Genomic DNA, 26,884 nt, shown 5'->3' on the forward strand with positions numbered 1-26,884 from the left:
GCGGGGGTGGAAGAGATATTCAATAACAAAGTAAAGATTCAAGCAAACAAAATCGGTTTAGATAGAGGTAAATGCTATGGAGAAAACATGGAGTCCTGATTGTGATTTGGGGCTTCTTAGGCTGGCTGGGAAGGCCTCTCCGAGGAGGTGGCACTTGCACTGAGACCTGAAGGTCAGGAAGAGGTCAGCCTGGTTGGCAAAGGGCATAAAAGGCCAAGCTGAGGTATTTAGATTCGACAGCACAGGCGAGGCCCCTAAACCTCCTGTTGGGGAGGAAGTTGCTTTTTTTTTCCCAAAAATCTTCAGATCATGGAGAACAGGGAGAAGCAAGAGGGTGGCAATCGCAGGGTCCCAGTACAGAAGCAGGGCTGCGGAAGTGACAGTGGCAGCCCCTGAGCAGAGCTGGAGAGGGCATTCCTCCCTTCCCTGTTAGGAATACCAGAAAACTTCAGCAGGTGATGATGGCAATCATCTTGGAGGGCCAAATAAGGCTTGGTAGGAATAATAATAATAATAATAATTGCTAGTAAAAATATTAACAGTACTATTAGATAACTTGTGAGAAACATTTTTTGTGTTAGATACCAAGCACTTCTGAGCACTTTATAAGCATTAACTTACAACAACTAGAGGACATGGGTAGTATTATTATCCCGATTTTAATAATAAAGAAGCTAAGGCTTAGGGAGGTGCAGTAACTTACCTGGGATTGCACAGTGAAGGTCTGTGGAGCCAGGATGCACGTCAGTCCTCCGAGCCTGGGCTCTCAGGCATCACGCTATGTTGCCTTCCATAGGCCTCCAACGGTCATGTAATATTTGTTCTGGAAGTGATCTTAGATATTATCTAGACCAGAGGTTTCTAATGCAGAGAATAGGACTTTAGAAAAAAGTGCTTTTTTTTTTTTTTTTTTTTTTTACAAAAAGTGCTCTTTGCTATTTAGAATGAGAATAGGACTTTATCTTCTTCTGACTGAAGACTTCTGATCTAGAATAATCCCTCCTCTTTTGACAAATGAGAAAATTAAGAGTCAGAGATCAGATCAGTGATGGAAATGGAGTGTAGATGTTGACTTCTCCTGACTTCGACTCAAGCGCTCTTTGTCCTCTCTCTACTTCAGCATATCCCTAGATCTTCAGTTCCTGGTTAGGAACCTCTGGCAAAGTGACTGGACAGAGCCGCAGCTTCCCACGAGGGGAGAGACAAGTATTAATAAGATAATGCACATAAAACTCTTGGTGCAGTGCTGAGCACAGAGTAGGTGCTCAGGGTACACTAGTGCCTTTGAGAGAGTCCCCATGGCTGGTGTCTGTGCTCAAGGGTGAGAACAGGTAGGCTGTGACTAGGGAAGGGGAAACAAGGCACACAGGTGGGGAAGGGCTTCCTCCCTGCCGATCCTGATTCTTGATTGACATGCGGTAGCTTTGCCAAACCCCGTCCAACAGAGTGAAAGAAAAATGTCATTGGAAACCTTGTAACTCACCACTTAAACTGCTGGGTGTAGGAAAACAACTGTTTGCCCTAAATAAGTGACTTCGGATTGCCCTTGGTAGTCTGAGTTTCCCTTTAATTACAGGCCGTCTTTAAAGGCTCAAACACACAAGGCTTTTGTAAACGTGAACTCCCTCTCTCTCACACACAATCCTCCCATATGCACACTCTCCTTTTCATTTACAGAGCGTAAACACCCATCTCTTACTCATTCACATAATGAATTTCAGCCCCATGCATCTCAATTGAAGAGGGGCTCCAGGAGAATTATGGGCGTCTGAGCAGTCTTCCTGTTCCAAGGCCTCAGGGGGCTCTTTGAAGAGTGGATCCTTTATGGGGAGAGGATTATGGGCAAAAAGTGCTCTTCGCTGACGGACAGTCCCAGTGTTCTCCCTTCAACAATAGAGTTGTTTACCTGAGCAGCCACTTTCCTAAGAAAATTCCAAAATTCTTCCACATCACCCCCTTTTTATGCTTCAAATCTTTGCATGCTCTCCTCTCCTGTCCTCTCCTTTTGCAAACTCAACTCAGAGGCTTTTGGTTCTGGAAAGATATTCTGGGTATCAGGAGAGGCTAGGAAAGCCTTCCTTCCTCAACTTGCCTTCCTTCCTTGTCAGGAGAAAGAAGTCGATTTCATGGAGAGATAAGGGGGATCTCAAGGACCAGCACCTGACACAGGGCTCCTCCGACTCCCCTCCAAACTTGACAGGAACTCATGGCTTTTTGGGCTCGTCCCCACAGACCCACGCTCAGCCTCCCACTCCAGTGCCCTCACAATACATGGTAAGGATCAGACGAGAGAAACTCATGGAGGAAGTACCATCTGATTTTTCTACTGTCCACCAGTCCCTCAGCCCCTCCCTGGCAAGAAGACAACTTCTTCCTCCACATCCCCCCAGGCACTGGGGCACCGGTCAATGCTGAACAGGGGTTCCCCTCCCTTCCCCAAGCCCGAGCGGTAGCATTTGCCTATTCCAGTGGTGTCAGTACTCCCACCAGGGCGTATTCCAGGCTCCTCTTGTGACATCCCTGAATAGGGAGACGCACAGCAGCACACTGTTTAGTATTTCTGTCATACTTCCACCCCGCTCTGTTCTCTTTTCTGGGAGCTGTGGGCTGTCCTGGAGGGCTGGTGGTTCTGGAGGCTCAAGAGCATAGAAAATAGTCAAATAATTAGGATGTGATGGGGTTGTTATTAAACATAATTTATAATTATAAGTTTATATAATTTAATTTTTAGTAATGGCTGTGTTTAATAGCTGGCTGGCAAAGTTCCTAAAAATTGAACCATCTGCACCAGCCCATCCAGCACACCACTGCCCCAGGGCAGACTGTGGGCCAAGGCGGTGCTAGGTTCCAGAAAGGCTCTCCATGTTCCTGGGAATTTGCCCTTCTGGCAACAGGGGCACGTCTTGGTTCTGGGTCTTTTAGGAGACACTGTGATGAAGAAACAGCAGAGATGTTGCAATGGGAAGGATGAGGTGAGCCTGGGAGAAGAGGTCAGTGTAGGTCTTCATTCCCAGTTCCTGACCCGAACTGCATAGAGATAAAAACTAAGACCGGGGAGCAGACTGATGTCTGTCGGGACTGACGTAACTGAAGTGTTGGGCACTGGGGCATAACCTGAGGGCAAAACGCGAACCGAGACTCCAGCGCTCTTTTCTCTAGCCAGCCCACGCCTCCAGCCTCAGCTCAACGCCACTCCCTCCCCGCCAAGTGGCTCTCCGGTCTGGAGGCGGGACCGAGTTCTTCGGTGGCCCCTGGAGGCTCGGGGCTGCAAGCTTTGGGAGGCTGGGAGGGAGAGAGGGAGGGGCGCCGACTGGGCAGTCCAAAGAGGAGGGGTCCTTTAATAGGCTCGCCCAGCGCCTGGTTTGCGGCTCTGCGAGTGGCTGCGGTTAGAAGCGGCCCGGCACCTCCCTCTAGTTCTCGGCTGCAAATTTTCGTCCTTGCACTTGACAGCGATTGTACTTAAGCTCCCAGGGCGCGCTTTGCTTGGAAAGGCACAGGTAGGAGGCACGGGCTGCCCGGTGCACGCTCATTGCTCTGGGAGGAGTCTCCCTCCCTTTGCTTTCCTTTCTGGGAGCTGCGGGCTGCCCCGGAGCGTTGGTGGTTCCGGTGTCCGCGCTGCAGAGACTGTGCCGGCGGCCGGGGAGCCGGGCCGAGCCCTTCCGAGAGCGCGGCTGTGCGCTGCCCGGCGCCATGCTTCTGCTGGGCATCTTAACTCTGGCTCTCGCCGGGGTACCCGCTGGCGGCTCAGAGCCAGAGCGGGAGGTGGTGGTCCCCATTCGACTGGACCCGGACATCAACGGCCGCCACTACTACTGGAGGGGTCCCGAGGACTCCGGGGATCAGGGACTCATTTTTCAGATCACAGCATTTCAGGAGGACTTTTACCTACACCTGACGCCGGATGCTCAGTTCCTGGCGCCCGCCTTCGCCACTGAGCATCTGGGCGTCCCCATCCAGGGCCTCACCGGGAGCTCTCCAGACTTGCGACGTTGCTTCTACTCTGGGGATGTGAACGCTGAGCGGAACTCTTTCGCTGCTGTGAGCCTGTGCGGGGGGCTAAGCGGAGCCTTCGGCTACCGAGGCGCCGAGTATGTCATTAGCCCGCTGCCCAACGCCAGCGCGCCGGCGGCGCAGCGCAACAGCCAGGGCGCACACCTCCTTCAGCGCCGGGGCGCCCCCGGCGGGCCTCTCGGAGATCCCACATCTCGCTGCGCGGTGGCCTCAGGCTGGAACCCCGCCATTCTGCGGGCCTTGGACCCTTACAAGCCGCGGCGGACCGGCGGAGGGGAGAGTCGCGGCCGGCGCAGGTCCGGGCGCGCCAAGCGCTTCGTGTCTATCCCGCGGTTCGTGGAGACGCTGGTGGTGGCGGACGAGTCAATGGTCAAGTTCCACGGCGCGGACTTGGAGCATTATCTGCTGACGCTGCTGGCCACGGCAGCGCGACTCTACCGCCATCCCAGCATCCTCAACCCCATCAGCATCGTCGTGGTCAAGGTGCTGCTTCTGGGAGACCGCGACACTGGGCCCAAGGTAACAGGAAACGCGGCCTTAACTCTGCGCAACTTCTGCGCCTGGCAGAAGAAGCTGAACAAAGTGAGTGACAAGCACCCTGAGTATTGGGACACCGCCATCCTCTTCACCAGGCAGGTGAGTTGATCTGTCACCTCTTCGGACCCAGGCAGCCCCATTTTCTTAAAGTCACCACTTTTAGCTCTCCAAATGCCTTTTGTGCAGCGCAGTGCCCCCAGGTTAAATTTCGTTGATCTCTTCTGACTCCCACTTTGGCTCTTCCAGGGAAAGCCGGTTCCTGGGCCCAGCGGAGCTCGGGCTCACGTGCTTCCGAATGCACGTGGGTGGGCGGAGGAGCGCCTGCTCCTTCGGAAGGTGTTGGCCTGGCGTGGCCAATCAGCGCCTCCTAGATCAGGCGCCAAGGGGCCGGAACCCAGGAAGTTGCCGCCCCGCAGCCGCAGTTCGTCGCTAAGGCAGATAGGAGGCGCTCTGAGGATGGAGTTGGAGAAGGCGTGAACGGTCCGCCTCTATTCTATGGGCTCGTCTGAGTCCTTTCAGACACCTCTTCCAGGGCCTCCTTCGTCTGCTTGTAGAACTGGAATGTCTACCACACGTCCCAGTTTGGCGCCTGGCTATGTTTCTCGCGGGTAACATGTTCAGTTATCCTCTCTCTGTCCTGGGCCTGGAAGACCCGGATTGGGATGAAGGGAATCATTTGGGATATTTTGTGGGTTGCAGTGAAAGGACTGACTCAAGGCCTGGGAGCATTCCCTCCTTCATTGCTGCATCTCCTATACCCTTCTGTGCTGGGCCTGTCTTCTATTTGAGGGGCTTCCATTTCATGCAGAGCAGGCAGTCTAGTTAGGGCACCTGTTTGAATCTTGGAGTTGAGTTGGGAAAATCTCTTGCAATTTTTCCAAATCCTTGTTGGCCGAGGGTAACCTGTTTGCCCTGATGTATGCTGTGGAGCAGAGCAGGCAAGGTTGCTCATGACCCCGACTCACTGACACTTCATATGCACTAGACTGCAGGGCTCCAGCTTCTGGCCCTGGCAGTGTGGAAGTGGTGTGAGCTTAGTAAAGAGCATCTGGAGACCCTAGCTGCAGGGTTGAAAGATGCTGAGTACTGGGATTAGAAAGACAGTCATCAAAAAAGCAGATCAGAAAAGCAGCCCTGCCTTTTGCTATGGATCTATGAAAATTTAGATTTATAAGTGTTGGAGTGATTGGGTACTGGGAAGGTTTTGGATTCTTGAAATTTCTTAGATACAGGAGACTGGGAGGAAAAGGGGCACCCAAGTGACCTGCTTCCTCTGATTTGGGACTGTGACTTGAGTCTGTGCCATGCTCTTGTTTTGTTATTATCATAACCATAGCATTCTGGGGGTGGCACTGAGTCCTTGGTGACCTGTAGGGCTCTAACTCTCCACTGTTTCCAAGTGGCCACTCAAAGCTAGCCTGGTGCACACAGGGCTGGAGCTGGAGTCTTCCATACTAACCCATTTGGCACAGCTAGTCTCTTCCTGGAGTTGAACTTCCTCCTTCCCCAGCCTTCTCCTCCCACCACCTGGTTTCTCTAGGGAGGTCTTTGGCCTGAGTCTGTTTCTTTGTGCTCATTCTTCCAACTGAGGTCTGTAGAGCTGCCACTGCCCAGCCCCTGCAAGCACTGCTTGAGTCATGGGGAAACTGCAAAGGAGGTGGCTTCGACCTCTGCACACAGACCAACTCTGCAGTCAGATTGCTGGGGAAAGAAAGCAAAGGCCAGAACAGGATATCTTAATGGGCAAAGCAGCTGTCGCCCCATCTGCTACCTGGGATGCCCCTGTGGAGGTCACTCACTGGCTCTGAAGTAACAGACCTCAGGCCCTGCTGCCTACTGGCTAGGGTGACTTTTGGAAGCAGCTCTAGGAAGAGGACTCCTGCTGGGAATATGGGCCATGCCATCAGAAGGACCCTCCTTTTGAAGAAGAAGCAATCAAACAGCGTGACAAGCTTCTGTTTGTCCGTGGTGTGTGCCAGACCCCCAGGTGGCTATGTTGACCATGCATAATGGGTACAAGATGTATGACCACTTGGGTCAGAAGCAGTGATGTGCAAGCTGTGACTTTCAGAAGCTGTGTTTCTTTTAGGAGTCTAGAGGGCAAAGCCAGAAAGCGGGGAGGCTGTGTTGGCAGGTCCGTCGCCCAGGTATGTGCTTTATGCTTTAGAGTAAACATCTCTCCCTCACCTCCTTGCAAGCACAGACTTCAGGGCCCGCTGCATTCTCAGAGTCTTAGGAACTGCTCATTCCTGAGCTCCCCCGGGGAAGGTACAGTATGTGATGAGAACACGAGCGTACAGCTGCTCTTTCTAGACTAAGACAGATGTGGTCTCCGGGAACCTGGGGAAGGAGTCTCCTGCCATTCTGCAACACAAGAGAGATTTTTGTTTGCTTTGTAAGGGTCAGTAGTAATCCTTTAAATCAGATGTATGAGCTACTCTGCTTAATCCCCGTTTATTATAATATTGGTGTAATCAGTGCTTTTTCAAAGTAAAATTTGAAAAAGAACACATATACACACATAATTTGGATAAGAAGTTTTTAGAAATGTGCTTATTTTGTAAAAGGCCTTTTGTCTATAGTGAGTCTTGAGCTGACGGACACCTTTAGAGTCACCTGTTTCTTGGTTCCCCCAGAGAAATCTGAAAAATGGCTAGGGACTGTTTGACTGATGATACTCTAGTTGTGATGTTCACAGGGAGGAAAGAGGAAGGAGTCGGGCTTGGTCAGAGTGTGTTTCCTCCTGCATTCCTTCCTGAGGAACAGGTGAGAGCTGCTCCCATAGATTCCAGGTGCCCGGTACCCAGAGGGGAGCAGTCGGAGCCGCAGGGCTGGTGGGCCCGGAGCCTCGCTTCGGGCCACGGTCAGAGTTGCTGTGCCTGAAGACAAGTCTGGGCCAGGCTGTGGGGAGACGCCGCTGTGCTCTTGGCAAGCAGAGGGAGGGGTGTGGGGTGTTGAAATCAAAACACTGGGAAGACAAGACCAGGGAGGATCCTTTACTGTGTGCAAAGGAGAAAAAATTGACCATACAGCAAGTATTTTGACAGTTTGAGGAGTTGACTTAAAGATTTACGCATCTGAAGCTGCACAGCCACCTGCCTCTAGCCTCATAACAGCAGGGTGAGGTCTGCACAGGGTTGGAACCGGGATCTGTGGAGAATTAGAGCCAGTCTCTCTGGGTGGACATTTACTTCTGTGAGGAGGAACGTTTCTCTGGCTTCTTGTTGCACTGGGCAGCAGGAGCCAGAGACTTAATGCTGAGACTCGGCAGGACCGCCCTTCCCTGAGTCTTCTCTCTCCTGAGGTCCAATGCCTCTGCTGTTCGGGTAACTTTGTGGTAGATTGGCTCTCATTCATTAATACATACATCCTTTTAGTACTTACTGAGCGTCTGTTATTCTAGCTACTGTCCTGGGCTGTGGAGATACAGACGTTAATGAGAGGTGGCCTTGGCCTACAGGAATTCACCACATGTCAGGGGGCCCGACAGGAAAACAACTCATTACAATATGGGGTGTTAAGCATGTGGGGGAGGCGTGGACCCTCCTCTGTTGGGGGGTCATGCTCCTTAACACTGGAGCCGGGGAGGTCCTCAGAGGGCCGAGGGCCAAGGGACAGGTGGCAAGAAAGGCACTGGGGTTGGGAGCTGGTGGTGATGGGAAAGGAAGCTCATTTCCTACGTTGTAGGAGGCCCTCTCCTCCTCTCGAACATCTGTTTTGCTGTTTATGACCTTTCCTCCTTGGGACTGACTTTGTTTTTTAGGATTTGTCGTTTGTGGTTTTCTGCCTGCTTATTCCTTCCTTTCCTTTCCTTTTTCTGTTGCGCTTAGTTCCACTCTCCGCCAGACCCTCGTCCCTGCCTCCTCTCTCGGTTTTCTTCCAGGCTCTCTTCTTCTTCTTTTGGGATTGTCGCGGCAGGCTCTCTGTTATCCTTCTCTTCTCTTTATTTTCTTTGTTCATACTCGTACCTCTCTGCCTTTCACAATTCCAAGCTTGGCATCTATCTTCTCATCTCGGCCTTGAGCAGTGCTGTGTCTTGTGGGGCGTGTATGTACAGTATTCTATACTATGCAGCAGGGAACAGCATCTGGAACTCCATTTGAAACAGAGGCCAGTTCTTTCTATAATAAACTACTTGTGATATGGCAGTGAAATTTAGTGTTCAGATAAAAAAAGTTAATAATAAAATGATAATATGTAGTTTACACATATCTCCCAGTACAATAAAAAGAATTATAATTTTGTCAGGAGCTTTTTTGAAGTCAAGGCCTTGGAAGATATTAGCAGAGAGGGGCACCTGGGGCTTTGGTATTTAATGGTTTGTAAATCTTTATCACTGAATGAAAACTCAACTGCTCCTTCTGGAAGGGAGCAGGGCAAGGGGGGAAAAGAGAGGAGGGAGGAATAGGATTGCTCCCTGACTTGTAGGGTGATTACTTTTCTCCTTCCTTCTCTTAGTTACACCAAATGAGTCAGCTGATATTAGCGGTGGTGGATGGGGTAGGAAGTTTGGAGGGAGGAATGTGCACTGGAATCTTTTCTTCCTTTTTTTAAACACTGGTTTAGTCAGGAAGGTAAATGAGGTTTTCTCCCTCCTTCAGTCTTGCTCTCTGTCCTTTGAACATCTCTGTAGTTGTTCGGGTCACCTTGCGTTGGTCACGACGCACATAGAAAAGAACAGAGGCTCGGAGGTGGGCGGAGCTGGGTTTGAATCCTGGTACTTGCACTTTTAGCTACGGCCATTGAATGAATCAGCTGTTTGAATTTCACTTTCCTCTTCTTAGAATGAGGACAAAGGGGCCAGCTCTGTGGTGTAGTGGTTAAGTGCGTGCGCTCTGCTGCTGGCGGCCCAGGTTCGGATCCTGGACGCGCACTGATGCACTGCTTGCCAGGCCATGCGGTGGCGGCATCCCATATAAAGTGGAGGAAGATGGGCATGGATGTTAGCCCAGGGCCAGTCTTCCTCAGCAAAAAGAGGAGGATGAGCATGGATGTTAGCTCAGGGCTGATCTTCCTCACAAAAAAAAGAAAAAAGAATGAGGACAAGGATGATGACGATGGTACCTCACTTACCGGGCTGTTGTGAGGATACGTGACCGAGTGTTCCAGAACAGGCCCCCAAGTAATGGCAGCTATCATCACTGCCTTGGTAGTGGCTCAGTCTCTGTTGTTGTTATTGGATGATTACCTGCAGGTCCCTGCAGGATTTCCCTTTGAGACGGCCCTGACTTAAAGCATTCTGTCCTGTTGCCCTTGCGAGTATACCTCCCCCTTGTATGGTTTGTATGGAAACTATGGCTCCAGTGTTTGCCAGTCCCACTGGGCTGTGAACTTCTTTAAGGCAGGACTCCTCTACGTCTCTGTCACCCGTCCGATGGGCCCTGCACGCTGTCGCTGTTCGGGGACGTGTTCGTGGAAGGAAGGTGCGGCCGTAGGTGAGACGACTGCAGGTGGCTCGGGGTGCTCAGGTAGCTCACCTCCTTCCTGGGGATCTTTAATCCACTGTTTTTGGCTCTCACGCTGCAGGGATGGGAGGGGGAGTCGTAGGTTCTTCTGGCATTTCGTCTTGGCTCTTTGCCATCAGATTTTGCCCTGGAGAAAGGAGGGGCCCCAGTGAGGAGCCAGCAGATGGGCGCACAGCAAGGACGGGGTCAGTGTGTCGATGCAGGTGTGGGGCAAGGGGCCAGGAGCTTGCTCAACCCGGGAGGCAACAGATGCTGCTCCAAGAGCACTCTCGGCCCTTAATCCTGCCCTTCCCTTTCCCTGGGCCTCTCCCCAGGCCTCACCCCACTCAGAGAACAGCCTGCACTCTGGGGGCAGGAGGTGCGGGGTGGACAATCTTGCCTTCTTGAGGTTCCCAGCCCCTTCATTCTTGGGGTGTGCGTGCACGGGAAGCAGTACGGAGTCACGGCAAGAGCTCAGCTCTGAGGCTGCACTGCCTGGATTTCAGCCCTCTCTCTGCCCCGTCTCCTTGTCTAACCTGGGCTCGTTGTTTGACCCTGGGCTAGTTACTTACATTCTCTGGGTCTCATCAGTAAAATGGGGCCTAATAATGGCGTCTCCCTCCCTCATAAAGCTGTGGTGAGGAGTCGATGAGCCAGTACAAGTGAAGCTCTTAGAACAGTGTCTGGTCCATAGTAAGCAGCTCGAGAAGCGTTAGCTACTATTCTTATATTTGGGATGCGCCCTCTCTTGAACCGATGATTTCTAGAGAAAGCTTCTCTTTCTGTAAGCTTTGAGTGCCTCACTGAGGTAAATCTCGTTGTTCTGGTTCCCTCAGTCTCTTGCTATAATACCGTTTTGTACATCCTGAGGGATTTATATTCCAGGAACCCTGGATCTGCTGATAGAAGTGATGAGGGCAGGTTCTCTTCCTCTTCCCCAGGCGTCCTCAGTGACATTGCCCGGCACTGAATTGCTAGATAAATTTTTTTTTCTTCTAGCAAAGCCAGGCCCTCTCATCCTTGGGGATTACAAACAGAAGTGGATTTTGGGTTGGACGAGGAAATACAATGGTGCTTGACAGAAATTCAGATGGGAAACAAGTTAAAGGGCAGGATTAATACTAGTGCAGGGGGATTTTCACCAGCAATTACAATGTCCTGACTAGTGCGGCACGATTCAGACCAAAGACCACTGCTGGCTTTGCTCTCAAATGTCACAGATTCAGGACTGAATTCTTTACTTCATAGCTGCACGGCCTTGGGTGAGTCATCTTATTTCCCTGAGCCTCAGTTTCCTCGTCTGCAGAGTGAGAGGATGGCTCTGGAGTTCTGTGAGTGTAGTACTTGGATGCTGTGATGTGGCCGTAAAGATGAGCACCGGCTCACAGGCCTGGGAGTGCAATGTGAGCAGGAGGCCGGCTACATGAGAACGCATGTATCTTCTGCCACATTAAAAAAACATTGAATGTGCTTGACTTTTGTGGGTCCCTCATCTCTGTACTGCTGGGAAATATTAAGCATCTCAGTGCATGTCAGGGGAGGTGAGAGGAGGTGGGAGGAGGTCTGCAGGGAAGATGGCTGGTGGGAGTTGTGGTGGGGAGCAGCCTCGGTGAGCACGGAGGGGCCACTGCAAGGTGTTAGCCTTATTGATTTATTTGTTTTCAAACTGTGGCTCCAGTCCTAAATTATTTTATAAAAAGAGGGACAGTTAGAAAAGAGTAACCCAGGAGGATTAGGTTCTTGGCCAAGATGATTCTTGGGTCGTCTGGAAAGACAGCTGCAGCTACAAGGAGAAATGGCACATTACCAGAAATAGTGAGGCAGGTAGGGGCTGGTCTGGGAAGTACCTCCACCCTCCAGGTGGAAGGAAGCGGAAGAGTTTCTCTTTCTGGAGACAAGTGCCTGAGCTGATGAGGTTAAAGCAGTCTGAGTGCATCTGAGTTCATTGCAGAGGGTGGGGACATTCAGTGCCACAAAGGAGGCACAATGGGCCCTGCACACCTGCCTTTAGGCGATCAAAGCACAAGGCCCTGCAGTTCTTCACTGGAGCCCCTGCCTGAGCAGGAGGACCGGGCTGAGCCTCTGACCCCGCAGCTGCGTCTTCCCATAGTGAAGACGTCGGCTACTGGCTACTGCGGGCCCACGCTCTCGGCTACACCCCGCCCTCTGGAAACATGCGGCTCTTTCCTCGTGCCTCTTGTTTGATCCAGGGAAACTGAGATTTCTTTCTTTTTTTGTGTTTTGCTGAGGAAGAGTTGCTCTGAGCTAACATCTGCTGCCAATCTTCCTCTTTTTGTATGTGGGTCGCTGCCACAGCATGGCCACTGACAGACGAGTGCTGCAGGCCCGTGCCAGGGAGCTGAACCTTGGTGAAAGGAACAGGTTGCTCCTGGCCAGGAAGGGTGTGGAGCCGCACGTCTTTGCTCCGGACAGAATCCACCCCCCTCACCGAGGAAGGAGGCTTTTGGCTTTAAGGACCTCCCTGTCGCGGAGGTGGGCTGCTGGGCAGTGGCCGCCTAGACCCCATCTGAGCTCTCAGTCTGCTCTTGCCATTTCTGATGAGCTGGGGTCGGAGATAGGACTCTGAATGTCCATATGGGTGACCTCACTTTTCTGTGAGTTAATTTGTCAAGTACACAACCTGGGTCAGTAGACAAGATCCCTTAGAGTTCTTTCCATTCTAAAAGTATATCATTCTGAGTGTTCCTTTTATAACTGAGGGCCAGAAGGGGCTGAACCCCCTGGCATTGGGGAAGGAGTAGAGCTTAGGGTCCTGGTACAGTCTGGGTTCTAGTTGAGAATTGGCCCTGCCCCAGAGGAGGAAACTGAGGCCTGGAGTAGAGAAGTGACTGCCCGCAGTCACACACCTACTTAGTGATGGGGCCAGGTCCAGAATCTAGGCTTCTTGGTTCTTATTCCTGTGCCCTCTGTCTTACACAAGGCCAATGGTGAGTGTTCATGGGGGCCCCGGGGCAATGTATGTGCTTGTCCTAGGCTGTGACCATCAGGCTAGAGGCTCCACCTTAGTGAGGATCCTATACTCTAGCATCCAGGGGCACCGAGACCCCATCGCCCACCCCCCGCCTTCACTGTGCCCCTGCATGAGCCTCCATTCCTTCCGTCCTCACCCTGGCCCCCTGCTTCCTGCATGCACAGGCTGATCCATGTGACTTGGTTCTGTCCCTCGGCAGGCATATTCCCTACACTGCTTGGCAGGTGAACATCTGCTCCCCAGTTTTCACAACAGTTGTCTTCTAGGTTCCAGAATTCTGGGGAGGAGAACTTTCAGGAGAATGAGGCTTTGGAAGAGGGAAGGGTACTTGGAAGGGAATTTGAGGTTCATCTCGTGGGGTTCCCAGAAGTGGAAGAAGTGCCACGTGCAAGCACAGGATGGCAGATCAAGGCGAGGCGTGTGTTTCACCCTCGTTGACTCCGTGTCCTCTGGGGTCAGTCTGATCACCCTCTCGAGGGTTCTCTGGCCAGAATAACTGTTAACTCATTAGGAGGTGTGACTGTCACCTGACCGTGGGAAGCCAAGTTTGACTGCTCAGGTGGTAAACTGCTGAGTGCTTTGGATTAAATTTTGCTGATTTTCTGCACTATGACCACTTTTCCTCCTGTGCCCCCTGGCCCCACTAACTCTGCTGCCCACCTTTCCCCTGTCAGCATATGCCTGCACACACATGCATGCACATGCACACAGCCCTAAAGAGAAACAATTGAGAACAGCTCTGTGTGTGTTGATGTGAACACCTTGGCCCCCACGGGAGAACACACACAGCCATTTCTCCTGAGTGTTAACTCAGGTGTTGCTGGGCAGTCAGCTGGCATGTGGTGGAAGGAGCCAATCATATGACCCCGAGTGCACATTTCTGCTCTGAGACTTGAGCCTCTCTGAGCTGCGGCTTCCTTGTCTGTGGAAGGTGATAATAATAGTCATTATTCCAGGGGGATGTTGGGAGGATTAAATAGGGTTGTGCACATAAAGTGCACACGTGGTGTCAGCATTTAGTCATCACTGCCATGATTAGCTGTGAACAGGAGTCTCCGTTTCCACCTTTGACAAATAGGTGTAATAATATATCTGCCTCCTCAGACTGTTGTGGGGAATAAATTAGGCCATACGTGTAACTGTTTCTTGTAAACTATAACATGCCCCGTGCATTAAAGGCAAGGATGTAATGAAGAGAACACCACATCTTTGATTCAACAGTGTCTTCTCAAGAGGAGCAGAATGTGTACAAGTGTCTTATCCTCTTTCCAGCTCCTGGCCCCATAAGGATCTAGGCGCATTGCTGACGTATAACGCTTAAACAGGTCTTCGAGATATCCACCCCAGAAGCCCCGTTTTGCCCTTCCCTGTCTCCTGGAGGAGCTTCTTGTCAGGGATGCTGCTGGAAGCCCTAGCTTCTGCTACAAGTTAAGTGTCAGTACAAAAAGAGGGACCTTCCTGCTTAGGTCACAATCTATTGAATTTATCTTTTCTTCCTGGCAGCCATTGAGCCCGTGGTGCTCTGGAGCTTCTGTAGCCAGCTGACTGTGTCTGGATAGGGACTTGTGGCCACTCAATCTGCCTCCTCCCAACCCAAGGAAGCCAAATCTCTGGCATGGGCGGGTCCCTGGCCAGTGACCCTTTGGCTGAGAATCTGAGCTTAATTCATGGTTGTCCAAAGGCAGTCACTCATCAAGGACCGAGGCTGCTCAGAGCTGACTCTGGTTGGGGAATGTGCTTGCCTTCCACCCCCACCTGCCTCAGCCATGACCAGAGCCTCACCCAGCTGTGGGAGTCCCCATTTTCTGGTCTGGAAGTCTGTCTCTATGTAAAGCAATGGCCCTTGTAGTTTAATTTTGTACCTCCTAATTTCCTCCCACAGGATCTCCTTGGATAGGATTTGGGTAGAATCTTCTCAGTGAGCCACAGACCTTTCTTCCTGAGGCCTCCCTCAGCCTGGGTTGATTCTGTGAACAGCCCCACACCCCCCTGGGAAGAAAGGCCTGGCTGGAAAGGTGCTGGTCCTGGTTAGGCTTGGAGTGGGGATGAGCTGGAATAGGATCCCCTTAGGGATCCCATAGGATGCCCTTTCTTCCCTGCAGGTCCCTTTAGTTACTGTCTCTAACTTCTGGCTGGCTTCTGCTTCTCCCCTGCCCTGGCAGGACCTGTGTGGGGCCACCACCTGTGACACGCTGGGCATGGCTGATGTGGGCACCATGTGCGACCCCAAAAGAAGTTGTTCTGTGATCGAGGATGATGGTCTTCCATCAGCCTTCACCACTGCCCACGAGCTGGGTAAGGCTGGAGGGGGCCATTGGATGGAGGGAGGAGAGCTCCCCTTTGGGGTCTTTCTGGGTGGACATTTGTCTTTGCTCCCTCATGTCCTGAAGCCTTAGGTATTCTTTCTTAGGGTCAGAGTCTGCCTTAGCAATGACTGTTTTATTTTTTCCAATTGCCCCAGCCCAGGTGGCCAGGGATGTTGTCTGAGTATGGCAGCAGTCAGAGTGTCTCATCAGCTAGGCACTAAGGGAGAATCTGTTAAATACACTGCTCTCCCCACTGAGTCCGCAGCCTGCTGGACGGGACAGAGAACACAGGAAAGTGATCTTGAGGATGTTTGCAAAAGAATCTTTTGCTCAGTAGAAATGACCAGCCTGAAAACATTGACACAGGCTCTCTAGCTTCCCCAGCTGACCCTGCCCCTCGCCTCCCTTTGTAAACTGCGTAGCCCACATCCTTCTGCCCTCTGAGTCCTCTTGCCTCACCCCACAGGCCACGTGTTCAACATGCCCCATGACAATGTGAAAGTGTGTGAGGAGGTGTTTGGGAAACTCCGAGCCAACCACATGATGTCCCCAACGCTCATCCAGATTGACCGTGCCAACCCCTGGTCAGCCTGCAGCGCTGCCATCATCACTGACTTCCTGGACAGCGGGCATGGTAAGCCAGGGCGACAGAGGAGGGGCTTCAGTGCTGTCACTGCAGACGGTGCTCGCCACCTCTCTGGACCTGTCCTCTGTTACCTAAGGTGTGCGTGACCCCAAGAGTTGGGCCCTGAAGTGGGTCATTCCCTTGCCCCTTGCTTCATTCTCTCCCTACCATTTAGATACTGGGCTAGCTCAGCCTCGCCTTCCCCAGCTCATCCCTAACGAATGCCCTTGGCTCTGCAGGTGACTGCCTCCTGGACCAACCCAGCAAGCCCATCTCCCTGCCCGAGGACCTGCCGGGCGCCAGCTACACCCTGAGCCAGCAGTGTGAGCTGGCCTTTGGTGTCGGCTCTAAGCCCTGTCCCTACATGCAGTACTGCACCAAGCTGTGGTGCACGGGCAAGGCGAAAGGCCAGATGGTGTGCCAGACCCGCCACTTCCCCTGGGCAGACGGCACCAGCTGTGGTGAGGGCAAGTTCTGCCTCAAGGGGAGCTGTGTGGAGAGACACAACCTCCATAAGTACAGGGTGAGTGGGCAGGAGCTGCGCCATGGGGACTGCTGGGTGGAGGGCAGCCGACTCCCGGGGCCTCCACTGGGCACCTGCCCCCCCACAGATTTACTGGGTGACCTTAACTCTATCGCGTTGCTGTGCTGTGCCTCGGTTTCCCTGTCTGTGGTCCTATCCCCTTCTTGACTCTAAGACTGGAGAGAAAAGATGTGGTAGGTCGGAGAACTTGATGAGGCCCTAGGCACATGAGAGGAGCCCTTCAGCCGGAGTGAGGGGGCCCAGCCCTGAGCTCTGCGCCTCGTCCCACCCGGGGAGGAGCTCCTTACCCGAAGCCCAGCACTTGATATTCGGAGTTGCTCAGTCGTTGGCTCCTTCCTGTCTTCCCGCATCAGCTCTTTCTGAGTGTGTTCCATTCCCATGGAGCTGTGGGCCAGAGAAGAACAAGGCTCAGAACTGAAAGGAAGCAACCCCATGGGCCAGCTTTAGGAATTTGCTACCGCCTGAACCAAGTTCGGATTCTGTTGTGATTGTTGTTTTTTGAAGCTGAAACATAATTGAACAAAAGTTATTTTTTCCCTGATAAATAGGAAGAGCAGTCAAACCAGAAAAAATTCAGAATGCCAAATAGTGTCTGAATATAATAAAAACTTTATATTCTTCAGGTCTTGGCTTGGGGTAGTAAAGAGATTTGTACTTTTCCAGACAGGAATAAGAAGACTGTCCTCATTCCTCATCCTCGTGATGATCATCCCTTCCCCACCCCTGCCCTGGGTGCAGGAGGGCGTGGCTTGGGGTCTGTCTGTGTATACAGAGGCAATAGAATGAAAAAGCATTCACTAAGCACTTTATCAATTGCCCTGAGATGAGTGTGGTACAGACTTATGTAAAATCCTTTTCTGTGTTTTGGGAATATATATTTAATTAAACCGTCAACCATTTATTAGGCAACAACCCACTGTGTCCAGGGAACTGTGTAAAGATACTGTGGTGTCAGAAAAATAAATAGAACACAGGCAGTGTCTCAGAGGGCACACCGGCTAGCGGTGAAGCTAGAAATGGAACTATAATGATGGTTAGAGGAGTGTGAAAAAACTTAATGAGGAGGTCAGATTTGAAGAGAGCCTTGAGGGATGAGTAGGGTCTCAATTGCAGAGATGGAGCAAAGTCAGGGAGGTGGGGCAAGCTGGATGGTTGGGTGGGTGAGGGCTCTATCGGAAATGTCTTTGGGAAGGAGATTTGAGTTAGATTGCACCCGCTTTGACCACCAGGTTGATGCGTTTAGACTAGAACGTCTTGAGGACAGGTTCATCACCAGGATCAAGCAGGCTGTGACTGGATAGCTCATTCTCTTGGGAAGATAAGTCTGGAGGATAAAGAGATTGGTCAAGAGGATATTGAATATAGGAAATGTGATCTGAGAAGCACAATCTTCCCACATGCTTTCTGGAATTCTCGGTCCATCAGCAGTAAAATCCACTATATTCTCAACCTCTTTTCTGAATAGTCCCTTCACTACCCTGTTTTAACTGAAACCAAGTCCTTCACAGAGGACACTGCCTTATGGAGAGAAGGTCAAAGCCCAAAGCTTACCTTACTAATCATTGCAGCCCCGCAGTGATCTCACTTTCAAGAATACCACTCTGACCACCAAGACCGTATTTTCCCAGCTCACTCCTTCTAGTTTTTGGACTCCAACAAATCTTCAGTCCCATTTGGACCTACAGTCCATTGATCCGACCATCTTTCCATCATCCTTCACTCTTATGCCCTCACCAGTCTCTTTATTGAGCTGTGATTCCGTGGTCCATTGTTAGAAGCATTCCTTCACAAACGCTCTTGATTCCTGTACCCCATCCCCCTTCATCCTACTCTCTTGGATAAGCTACCACCCTGTGGAATCCAACTCTCTTACCTACTCAGTTGTGCCAGTATAGGTGAATATGGCTGGACAAAGACAGGCAATAGTGCTCATGGGTCTCAGTTTAAATTCAAACTTAGATGGGCCCATAATGCTGCCCAGGAGTTATTTATTTCCCTAGTTCACTCACTTTTCCAACCTCCTGAACTATTATCTCACACCTTCACCTCTCTCCTCCCATTACCAACTCTTTCTTCCTTATTTTCACTTTTGACAATGACCTTGCTTCCTATTTCACTAAGAAAAAAAAAGCAATAAAGTAATCAGAAGAGAACTTCCTCCAACTTCCACCACTGCATCCACTGTCTGAGCTGCTTCTGTGCCCATATACTCTACCTTTCCTCCTTTACAGTGGATGAGCCGTCCGTGCTCTTTGCTGGGGCCAGGCTTTGTGCTTTGCAATAGAATACTGTCCCCTCTTGTCTATTCAAGGAAAGCGCTCTATCAGTTCTCCTCTCTCTCTCCTGCAATATCAGACTTTCCCCTCTCTTGGGTCGAATCATTCCTATCATGATACAAACTTGCTGTAATTTTTCCTGTCTTACACAAAACTTCTCATGATCCTACTTCCTCTTCATATATTGCAGCCTGCCTCTCTGACTCCCTTACAGCAAAGTTCCTTGAAGGAGTTGGATCAACTTGCTCTCTCCAGTTCCTGTCTTGCCATTTTTCTCTGGAGCCCATTCCAATCAGGCTTTCACTCCCACTGTTCCTTTAAAATAACTCTTATTAAGGTTGCCAAATGGCCTCTACATTGCTAAGGTCAATGACTGGTTATCATTCCTCATATTGCCTGACCTGTTAGCAGCGTTTGACATGTCGATCACTCTCTCCCCTGGGGAACACAGTCTTCACCGTCTCTTGGTTTCCCTCCTTCCTGACTGGCTGCCCCTTCTCAGTCTCCTTTGCTGGTTCTTCCTCACTGTTGTTTTCCCAATGTTGGTGTGCTCCAGGGCTCAGTTCTTAGCCCTCCTCACTATCCATACTAACTTCTTAGGTGATTCGTCTGGACTGATGGCTTTAAATACCATTTGTATTTATATGTTGAAGTCTCCCGAATTTAGAGATCTAGCCCAGACCTCTCTCCTGAACTACAGGCCTGAGTGTCTCACTGAATCTTGGCATCTCCATTTGGATAACTGATAAGCGTCTTAAACATAACATCTCCGAGCTCCCGATCACCTCCCCTAAACATGCTTTGGCTGCTCCATCTTCCAGTTGCTCATGCCAACGCCCTTTTCCTCTCACATGCTTCACATCCAATACCTCAGAAGTTCCTGTTGACTCTGTCTTCAAAATAGATCCAGTATCTAACCGTTTCTCACCACCTTGTATGCTGTCACCCTGGTGCAAGCCACCATCACCTTTCCTTTGGATCATTGCAATTGCTGCCCTCTGATCATACTGCTTACAGATTATGCCCACCCTAGAGGGGTCCTTTAAAATGTAAGTCAGCTCGTGCCACTTCTAAGCTCAGAACCATTCAGGGGCCTTACTCCTCGCTCAGAATGAGGGAGTCCATCTCTGCCTTTGTCTCCTGCTTCTCTCGCTCTCGTGATGCTGGAGTACTCTAGGCACATCCCTCCTCAGGGTCTGTTTCCCTAATAACTGCACAGCTCACTCCTGTACTTCCTTCAGGCCTCTGCACAGATGTCACCTCAGTAGTGAGGCCTCCGTGACTCCCTGTAATTCAGAACAGCTCACCAGACTGAGGCCCTCCCATCTCCCTCTCCCCCAGCTGCTTTGAACCCCACCCAACACTGTATGCACAGGCTTATTTTCATTGTCTATCTTCCCTGCTAGGATGCAGTCACTGTGAGGGCAGGGATTCACTGCACATGGCGCCAGGCATGTGGTAGGAACTCAACAAAATTTGGCGAATGAGTGCATGAATGGCATGTGGCAGGAGCGCGATGAGTGTTTCCTGTAGGAATGGGTAGGAAGAAGTGATGCCAGGTGAAAAAACATGGCATCGTCTCAGAAGCCACAGGAACAATGTTAAGTACTGAAGAAGAACTGGAGATGACAAGGCCTAGGCCCAGACTCTTTAGATGGCCATTGCTGACCTCTGAGAGAGCAGCTCCCGTGGTGCGTTGGGGATGAAACCCATATTGCAAGGCACTGAGGAGGGAGGAGCTGGAAAGCTGGAATGTAGAGGACCCTGAGGAAGTGAAAGGCCAGGATGAGGTGGGGTGGCTGGAGGAGGGAGCAGGGTTAAGGGAAAGTGTTTATGACAGGATGAAACAGACATGTTGACACAATGAAACAGGAGCTGTCAGACAGAAGGACAGCTAGAGTAAGTATGCTGAATGTATACGTGAGTTAAAGTACTCATGTGACGCGCATCCAGTGCCTGATGAGCTCCATGTGGGCTCGTCGCTTTGGATGATCTGTGACAGCGTATTAATCCCAGGCTTGTCCAACTGGGCTGCTTCCTCTGTTGCCCAACTGATGTGTGTTCAGGGGATGAAAACTTACTTTACTGTCATCCTAAGAAAAACATGAGGAAGACTAAATTTTCTCTCTCCTCTCCACCCTCTTAAAAAACAAAACAATACTGCATAATTCATCCCAAAGCCAAATACAGTTTTAAGATTGCATAATAGTCTCTTATCTCCACCTCCTGTTAGCACAAACATTAGAACTGCTTAGTGAAACTTTCTCAAATTCAGCCCCTGATTGAGGTTAAGATCAATCCAGTTTGGTGAAAAGTCTGAATTATAGAACATTTACAAATAAAAATATTCAGATATCTATGGTGACAAGGTTTACTGGCAAGGCTCGGGGCTGGCCATGCCTTAGATTTAGAGACTTTTGTAAATACCTAACAGTAGATAAGTAGAAACTTTGAACTCCTGCGCGGTGGCAAGCACGGTGCTAGAAATTTTCATACACTTTGCATCATCTAAACCTTCCATCTGACCTCCCACCTGAGTATTGCTGGTCCTGTTTTTGCAGATGAAGCACCTGAAACTTCAGGAGGTTTCACTCCTTGCTCAAGACCCCCCGTGTGGTGAGGGCAGAGGTGACTGTAGACCTTGGCTGCGTGATTCCACAGCCCAAAGAGACCTGTCTTCTGAGTGCCCTCATTTATTCATTTATAACTAGGAGCAGTTGTCATTTGCTAATTAATAGGTTGAAGTATTGTGTGGGCCCTGTGTACGCTGATCATTTGCTTGTCATTTCCCCCCTTGTGATACAAAGTGTATTTCATTCCAGTGGGATGGGATCACGGAGGCTGTACCGGTGTAGCTTTCCTGTAGGCTCGGGGCGTGGGTGTGGCAGCCCGACCCCTGCAGGACTATAACAGACTCTTCCTCACAGGTGGACGGCTCCTGGGCCAAATGGGAGCCCTACGGCCCCTGCTCACGCACCTGTGGTGGGGGCGTGCAGCTGGCTCGGAGGCAGTGCAGCAACCCCACCCCTGCCAATGGGGGCAAGTACTGCGAGGGAGTGAGGGTGAAATACCGATCTTGCAACCTGGAGCCCTGCCCCAGCTCAGGTGAGGAGGGGAGGGCAGCTGCGGCCTGGGCCCTGGGAGGCGAGGCTGGAGGGCACGCCCCTGCTCCGGGTAATTCATGGTCACAAAGTTACTGCAAATGTAATGTACAGCATAGGGAATATGGTCACTAATATTGTAGCAACTTTGCGTGGTGACAGATGGTAACTAGATTTATCATGGTGATCGTTTCTTAATGTATATAAATATCAAATCACTATGATGTACACCCAAAACTAATACGATACTGTACGTCAGTTATACTTCAATAAAAAAAAGGGTTCTATCCGTAAGACAAAGTCTGGAAGTGTAGAGGTACAGATTCCTCTTGGGATCGTTTCTCTGTCCACTCCCTTTTGGCGAGGGTTGTTTCTTCCGACTGCTTAGACTGGGAGGCTAAATGGCTGGAGGGAACGAGGCGCCAGAGGTCCCCTTAGTTACATGCTCCCAAAACCATCTTCATAAGCAGGAATTCTTTATGAACTTGGGTGGGAAGAAAATTACATCTCTATTTTTACTAAACGTTTTAATCTAAAATTTAGTATTTCCTTCAATTAGAAATTCAGTATTTTTTACTAACTTTTTTGTCTAAAACTTAGTATTTCTTTTAAATAGGCAACAAACTACAATCCTAGTGGTAGGACCTGTCACTTTGTCACCAAGAGATCACGGGTATTTTCATGCGATGTCTCAGTTGTGCAGATTTCTCAAAATGCTGTTTGTGCTCATCATTACTTCAGCAGGACAGTGGTTAATAGACTCGTTGTTGATCCTGTTATCTAAGGAGTTAACAAGGAAGCACATATATCACAAATGTGTTTCAAAATAGATTGATAGCTGTATATCAAAATAGTTGGTATTGTTTGTCATCTATGTAATTTATTATATGCTTTTAATAACATTCTGAAAATAGTTTCAAAAGACTGCTGAAGGGATCTATAGCACAAAACTATTTAGGATACCTGTTGTGGAGGGCATTTAAGGCCAGATTCCTGGGGAAGGTGGCACATTGCCTGGGGGTGCATTGTCATCTGTACCCTGCATCTTTTGGTCCCGTGGGGTGGCTTCAGTGATGACGATTGCTTGGCTGAAGGTGAGGGGCTATAGAGTCACAGGAGGCTGAGTGCCCCGGGAAGGATCTCTCCTTTGCCTCTCCCCCCACTGCCGCACCCTTTAGCCTCTTGCATGTGCTTCTTCCCTCCCCAGCCTCTGGCAAGAGCTTCCGGGAGGAGCAGTGTGAGGCTTTCAACGGCTACAACCATAGCACCAACCGGCTCACTCTCGCCGTGGCATGGGTCCCCAAGTACTCAGGCGTGTCTCCCCGGGACAAGTGCAAGCTCATCTGCCGAGCCAACGGCACCGGCTACTTCTACGTGTTGGCACCCAAGGTGAGTGAGCCTCGGGCAGGAGACCAGAGCGGGGATGAGGTCTCCTGGGGAGCATCCAGCTGAGCCGCCCTCTCTCCTTTTCTCCCCCTCCTGGGGGCGCTGCAGGTGGTGGATGGTACACCGTGTACTCCTGACTCCACCTCGGTCTGTGTCCAAGGCAAGTGCATCAAGGCTGGCTGCGACGGGAACCTGGGATCCAAGAAGAAGTTCGACAAATGTGGGGTGTGTGGGGGAGACAATAAGAGCTGTAAGAAGGTGACAGGACTCTTCACCAAGCCCATGTGAGTTCTGGGCCCTGGAGGGTGCAGCCAGGTTCAGGGTGGGGAGGGGTGAGTGAATTGCCTCCAGCCATTGGAAGCTTGGGTTAGAAGCTTCTTGGGGTAACTGTCAGATCCTGGCCAGGAACCTTGCTGTGGAGCCCACTCATACTCTTCCATGAGTATGATATTCATTCATTCATTCATCTAACAAAGATGAATGCTCGAGGAGGACACTGCCGGGAGTTGTTAGGGTCTGTCTCGAGTTCTAGGGTAAGACTGAACCGTGTTCAAATCTCAGTTTTCCACTTTCTGGATGACCTTGGGCAACTGGCACAATCTCTAGATTTCCTCACTTGTAGGGTGGGTATGACACTGATATATTTCATGTTGTGCTATTGTGAGGATTAAGGGAGTTAATTCAAGTAAAATGCTTAGCATAGGACGCGGTACATATAAATGCTCCCTGAATGTTCATGATGGTGATAACAAAACAAAACATACCTGGAGACAAATGTGACAGCTTCCCATCTCGCTGAGCCTGAGGCCCTGGCCTTGGCCGGGATTGAGGCGAGAATGGCAGTAAACTGCAGAGAGAGGGCAGAGTGAGTGGCCGGCAACACTGAGGGATTCCCCCTTCTTGGGAGATGTGTGCTGGGATCAGCTGAAGAAATGTCTCTAGGCCTCTTCTATTCCCAGCTTCAGAGCCCGGGGTCTCCTAGCTTTCCGAGGTCCAGCACTTTCCCTTGGGAAGTCCTGACCCATGTTATGGAAGAAGCTAGGAAAGGCAGAGCTTCTCAGTTGAGGGAGGTGTTATTTGCTCTGAAAACTTGGGGTCCAGGTGCTGATGATGAAAAAAGCCTAGATGGCTGTCCAGGAGCCTCAGCTGTCCCCACTGGACACAGTGCTCTCAGCTGGGCCCCTAGGTGGACAACTTCTCTGGTAGCACAGACACTGCAGGCAGATGGTGTTCTGGGCTGTCCTTCACAGGCTAAGTGGGGAATTAAAGGTAAACACCCGCAAGCTTGCCTCAGTGGTTCAATTGCCGGTGTCCCTTATTGGACCACTGGAGCTGGAAGGAGCCTTAGAAATCATCTAGTTTGACCCACTCATTGTACCAGACGAGGATGCTGGAACCCAGACAGACTGACTTGCTTAGAGCCACCAGGGAGCTGGTGTCCCAGCCAAGGCTTGATCTGGGGCCCTGGCTCCAGGGCCGGTGTGTCTCACCGTATCCAGCCCCAGCCTTGGCCTCAGGGACTGTAGACTAATATCCTCCTCCGCCTCCTCCTCCCCCTCATGGCTAATATCTATTGAGGGCGTCCTGTGTGCCAGGCACCATGCTACATGCGTCCTGTGCTTTAGCTTATTTAATCCTGATTGCAGTTCAGTGAGGTCTGTGTGATCATGCTCTCCAGTATATAGGTGAGGAAACCGAGAAGCTAAGGAACTTCTCCAAGGCCGACAGCTACGCGGTGGGCAGGGATTGCTCTGACTCCAAAACTTGTGCTTTTACTCTCACGCTAGAATTCACCAAAATATAAATTTACTGCAGAAAAGAGATCCCAAGGCGATCCAGCCAGAGTATTTAGTTTTGGGTGACTGACGACATCTCACGCACCCCCCCCTCGGTGGGTGCCTCCTTGTCCCCCTGAGCGGTGGGTGAGGCAGCCTGGGTAGTCTTTGTCCTCTGCCATCTTCGTGACCTGCTGCAGGGTCTGGGAAAGGGGAATCAGTTATGGCTTTAGAGGGGCCCGGGGTCCTTGTGTCCAGGCATCTCTCTAATGCACACTCCCCCTCTCTGGCCCCAGGCACGGCTACAATTTTGTGGTGGCCATCCCTGCAGGTGCCTCAAGCATCGACATCCGCCAGCGTGGCTACAAGGGGCTGATTGGAGACGACAACTACCTGGCCCTGAAGAACAGCCAAGGCAAGTACCTGCTCAACGGGCACTTCGTGGTGTCGGCCGTGGAGCGGGACCTGGTGGTGAAGGGCAGCCTGCTGCGCTACAGCGGCACAGGGACTGCGGTGGAGAGCCTGCAGGCCTCCCGGCCCATCCTGGAGCCCCTGACCGTGGAGGTCCTCTCTGTGGGGAAGATGACACCGCCCCGGGTCCGCTACTCCTTCTATCTGCCCAAAGAGCCTCGGGAGGACAAGTCCTCTCACCCCAAGGACCCGCGGGGACCCTCTGTGCTCCACAACAGCGTCCTCAGCCTCTCCAATCGGGTGGAGCAGCCGGACGACAGGCCCCCTGCGCGCTGGGTGGCAGGCAGCTGGGGTCCTTGCTCTGCAAGCTGTGGCGGTGGCCTGCAGAAGCGGGCAGTGGACTGTCGTGGCTCCCTGGGGCCGCGCACGGCATCTGCCTGCGACGCAGCCCATCGGCCGGTGGAGATGCGAGCCTGTGGGGAGCCCTGCCCGACCTGGGAGCTTGGTGCCTGGTCACCCTGCTCCAAGAGCTGCGGCCGGGGATTTAAGAGGCGTCCACTCAAGTGTTTAGGCCACGGAGGGCGGCTGCTGGCCCGGGACCAGTGTGACCTGCGTCGGAAGCCCCAGGAACTGGACTTTTGCATCTTGAGGCCATGCTGAAATAGGACTGTCTCTTTCTCCTCCTCACTTTCCACCCCATTGGTGCTGCCAGTGATCTGGCCAGCTGGAGCCGTGGGCAGAGGGCAGTGGCCAGAGGCCTCCGCCACGATGTCACCCACATCCAGGGACTAGGACCATGGGCAGGGGTGAGAGATTCCCTCCTCCTCCCTGGCCTGGGCGGGGAGGTTAGGTAACTAACGCACAGTCTACCTCAAGCCCGGCTCCTCCAGGGCCCAGTCTCGGGGAGAGGCTGAGAGGTGCGGGTGCTGGGCGGAAGGTGCTGGGCCCAGTTGCCGAGGGACCTGGAGGATGGGCACCTCCCAGGCAGAACTTCGAGGCCCTTGGCCCCATCGGGGTTCACAGGCTGCTGGAGCCCGTGGCCTGGAGCTTGGCACCCTCAGGTGGCCCTGGGGCCTCTGAGCGTCTCTGAACCAGGCAGGATGTTATGGTGCTTTCAGCCCTCTTTCCTTTCCTGACTTACGTGGACTGACCGATGAAAACTGGCTGGGGGTGGGCAAAAGCTGAGGGGAGGGTGGGATCAGGTTTAATTGGAGCCTGGGCCACTTCGTTTGGGAGGAGGTGTGTGTAGGGGGAGTCCTGAGGTTTCTCATCTTCCTTCTACACCTGGCCCTCCCTTAAAGAGCCATACCTTCTCCCCATGTCATCCAGGATGTCACACTAGTGGGAGGGCTTCCACGCAGGTGTCCTCTGAGGCTTTGCAGATAGAAATGGGAAGTCAGTAGGGAGACTATTGTCTTCTTCCTGAGGGATCCGATGGTTAAAAAAAGATCCTGAGACTTATAAGGGGTGATGGAT

General features: G+C 51.5%; 1 protein-coding gene across 2 annotated transcripts; it reads left to right on the forward strand.

Moving 5' to 3' along the window:
* Positions 1 to 3,365: 3,365 nt before the first annotated feature.
* ADAMTS15 (ADAM metallopeptidase with thrombospondin type 1 motif 15) lies at positions 3,366 to 26,594 on the forward strand. Of its 2 annotated transcripts, none has more exons than XM_087433939.1 (8): positions 3,366 to 4,647; positions 15,147 to 15,279; positions 15,757 to 15,924; positions 16,155 to 16,438; positions 21,663 to 21,840; positions 23,044 to 23,225; positions 23,331 to 23,506; positions 25,329 to 26,083. In XM_087433939.1, the coding sequence occupies exons 1-8, from the start codon at positions 3,691 to 3,693 to the stop codon at positions 25,954 to 25,956; spliced, it is 2,706 nt and encodes a 901-aa protein (XP_087290065.1). In that variant the 5' UTR covers positions 3,366 to 3,690; the 3' UTR covers positions 25,957 to 26,083. The 2 variants fall into 2 exon arrangements, with proteins under 2 accessions (XP_087290065.1, XP_004438538.1); XM_004438481.3 differs by having other exon boundaries at positions 3,367 to 4,647; positions 25,294 to 26,594.
* Positions 26,595 to 26,884: the final 290 nt, after the last annotated feature.

This window comes from Ceratotherium simum, chromosome 7 (genome assembly GCF_057802395.1).
Source record: "Ceratotherium simum simum isolate JZ-2026a chromosome 7, ASM5780239v1, whole genome shotgun sequence".
NCBI lineage: Eukaryota > Metazoa > Chordata > Mammalia > Perissodactyla > Rhinocerotidae > Ceratotherium > Ceratotherium simum.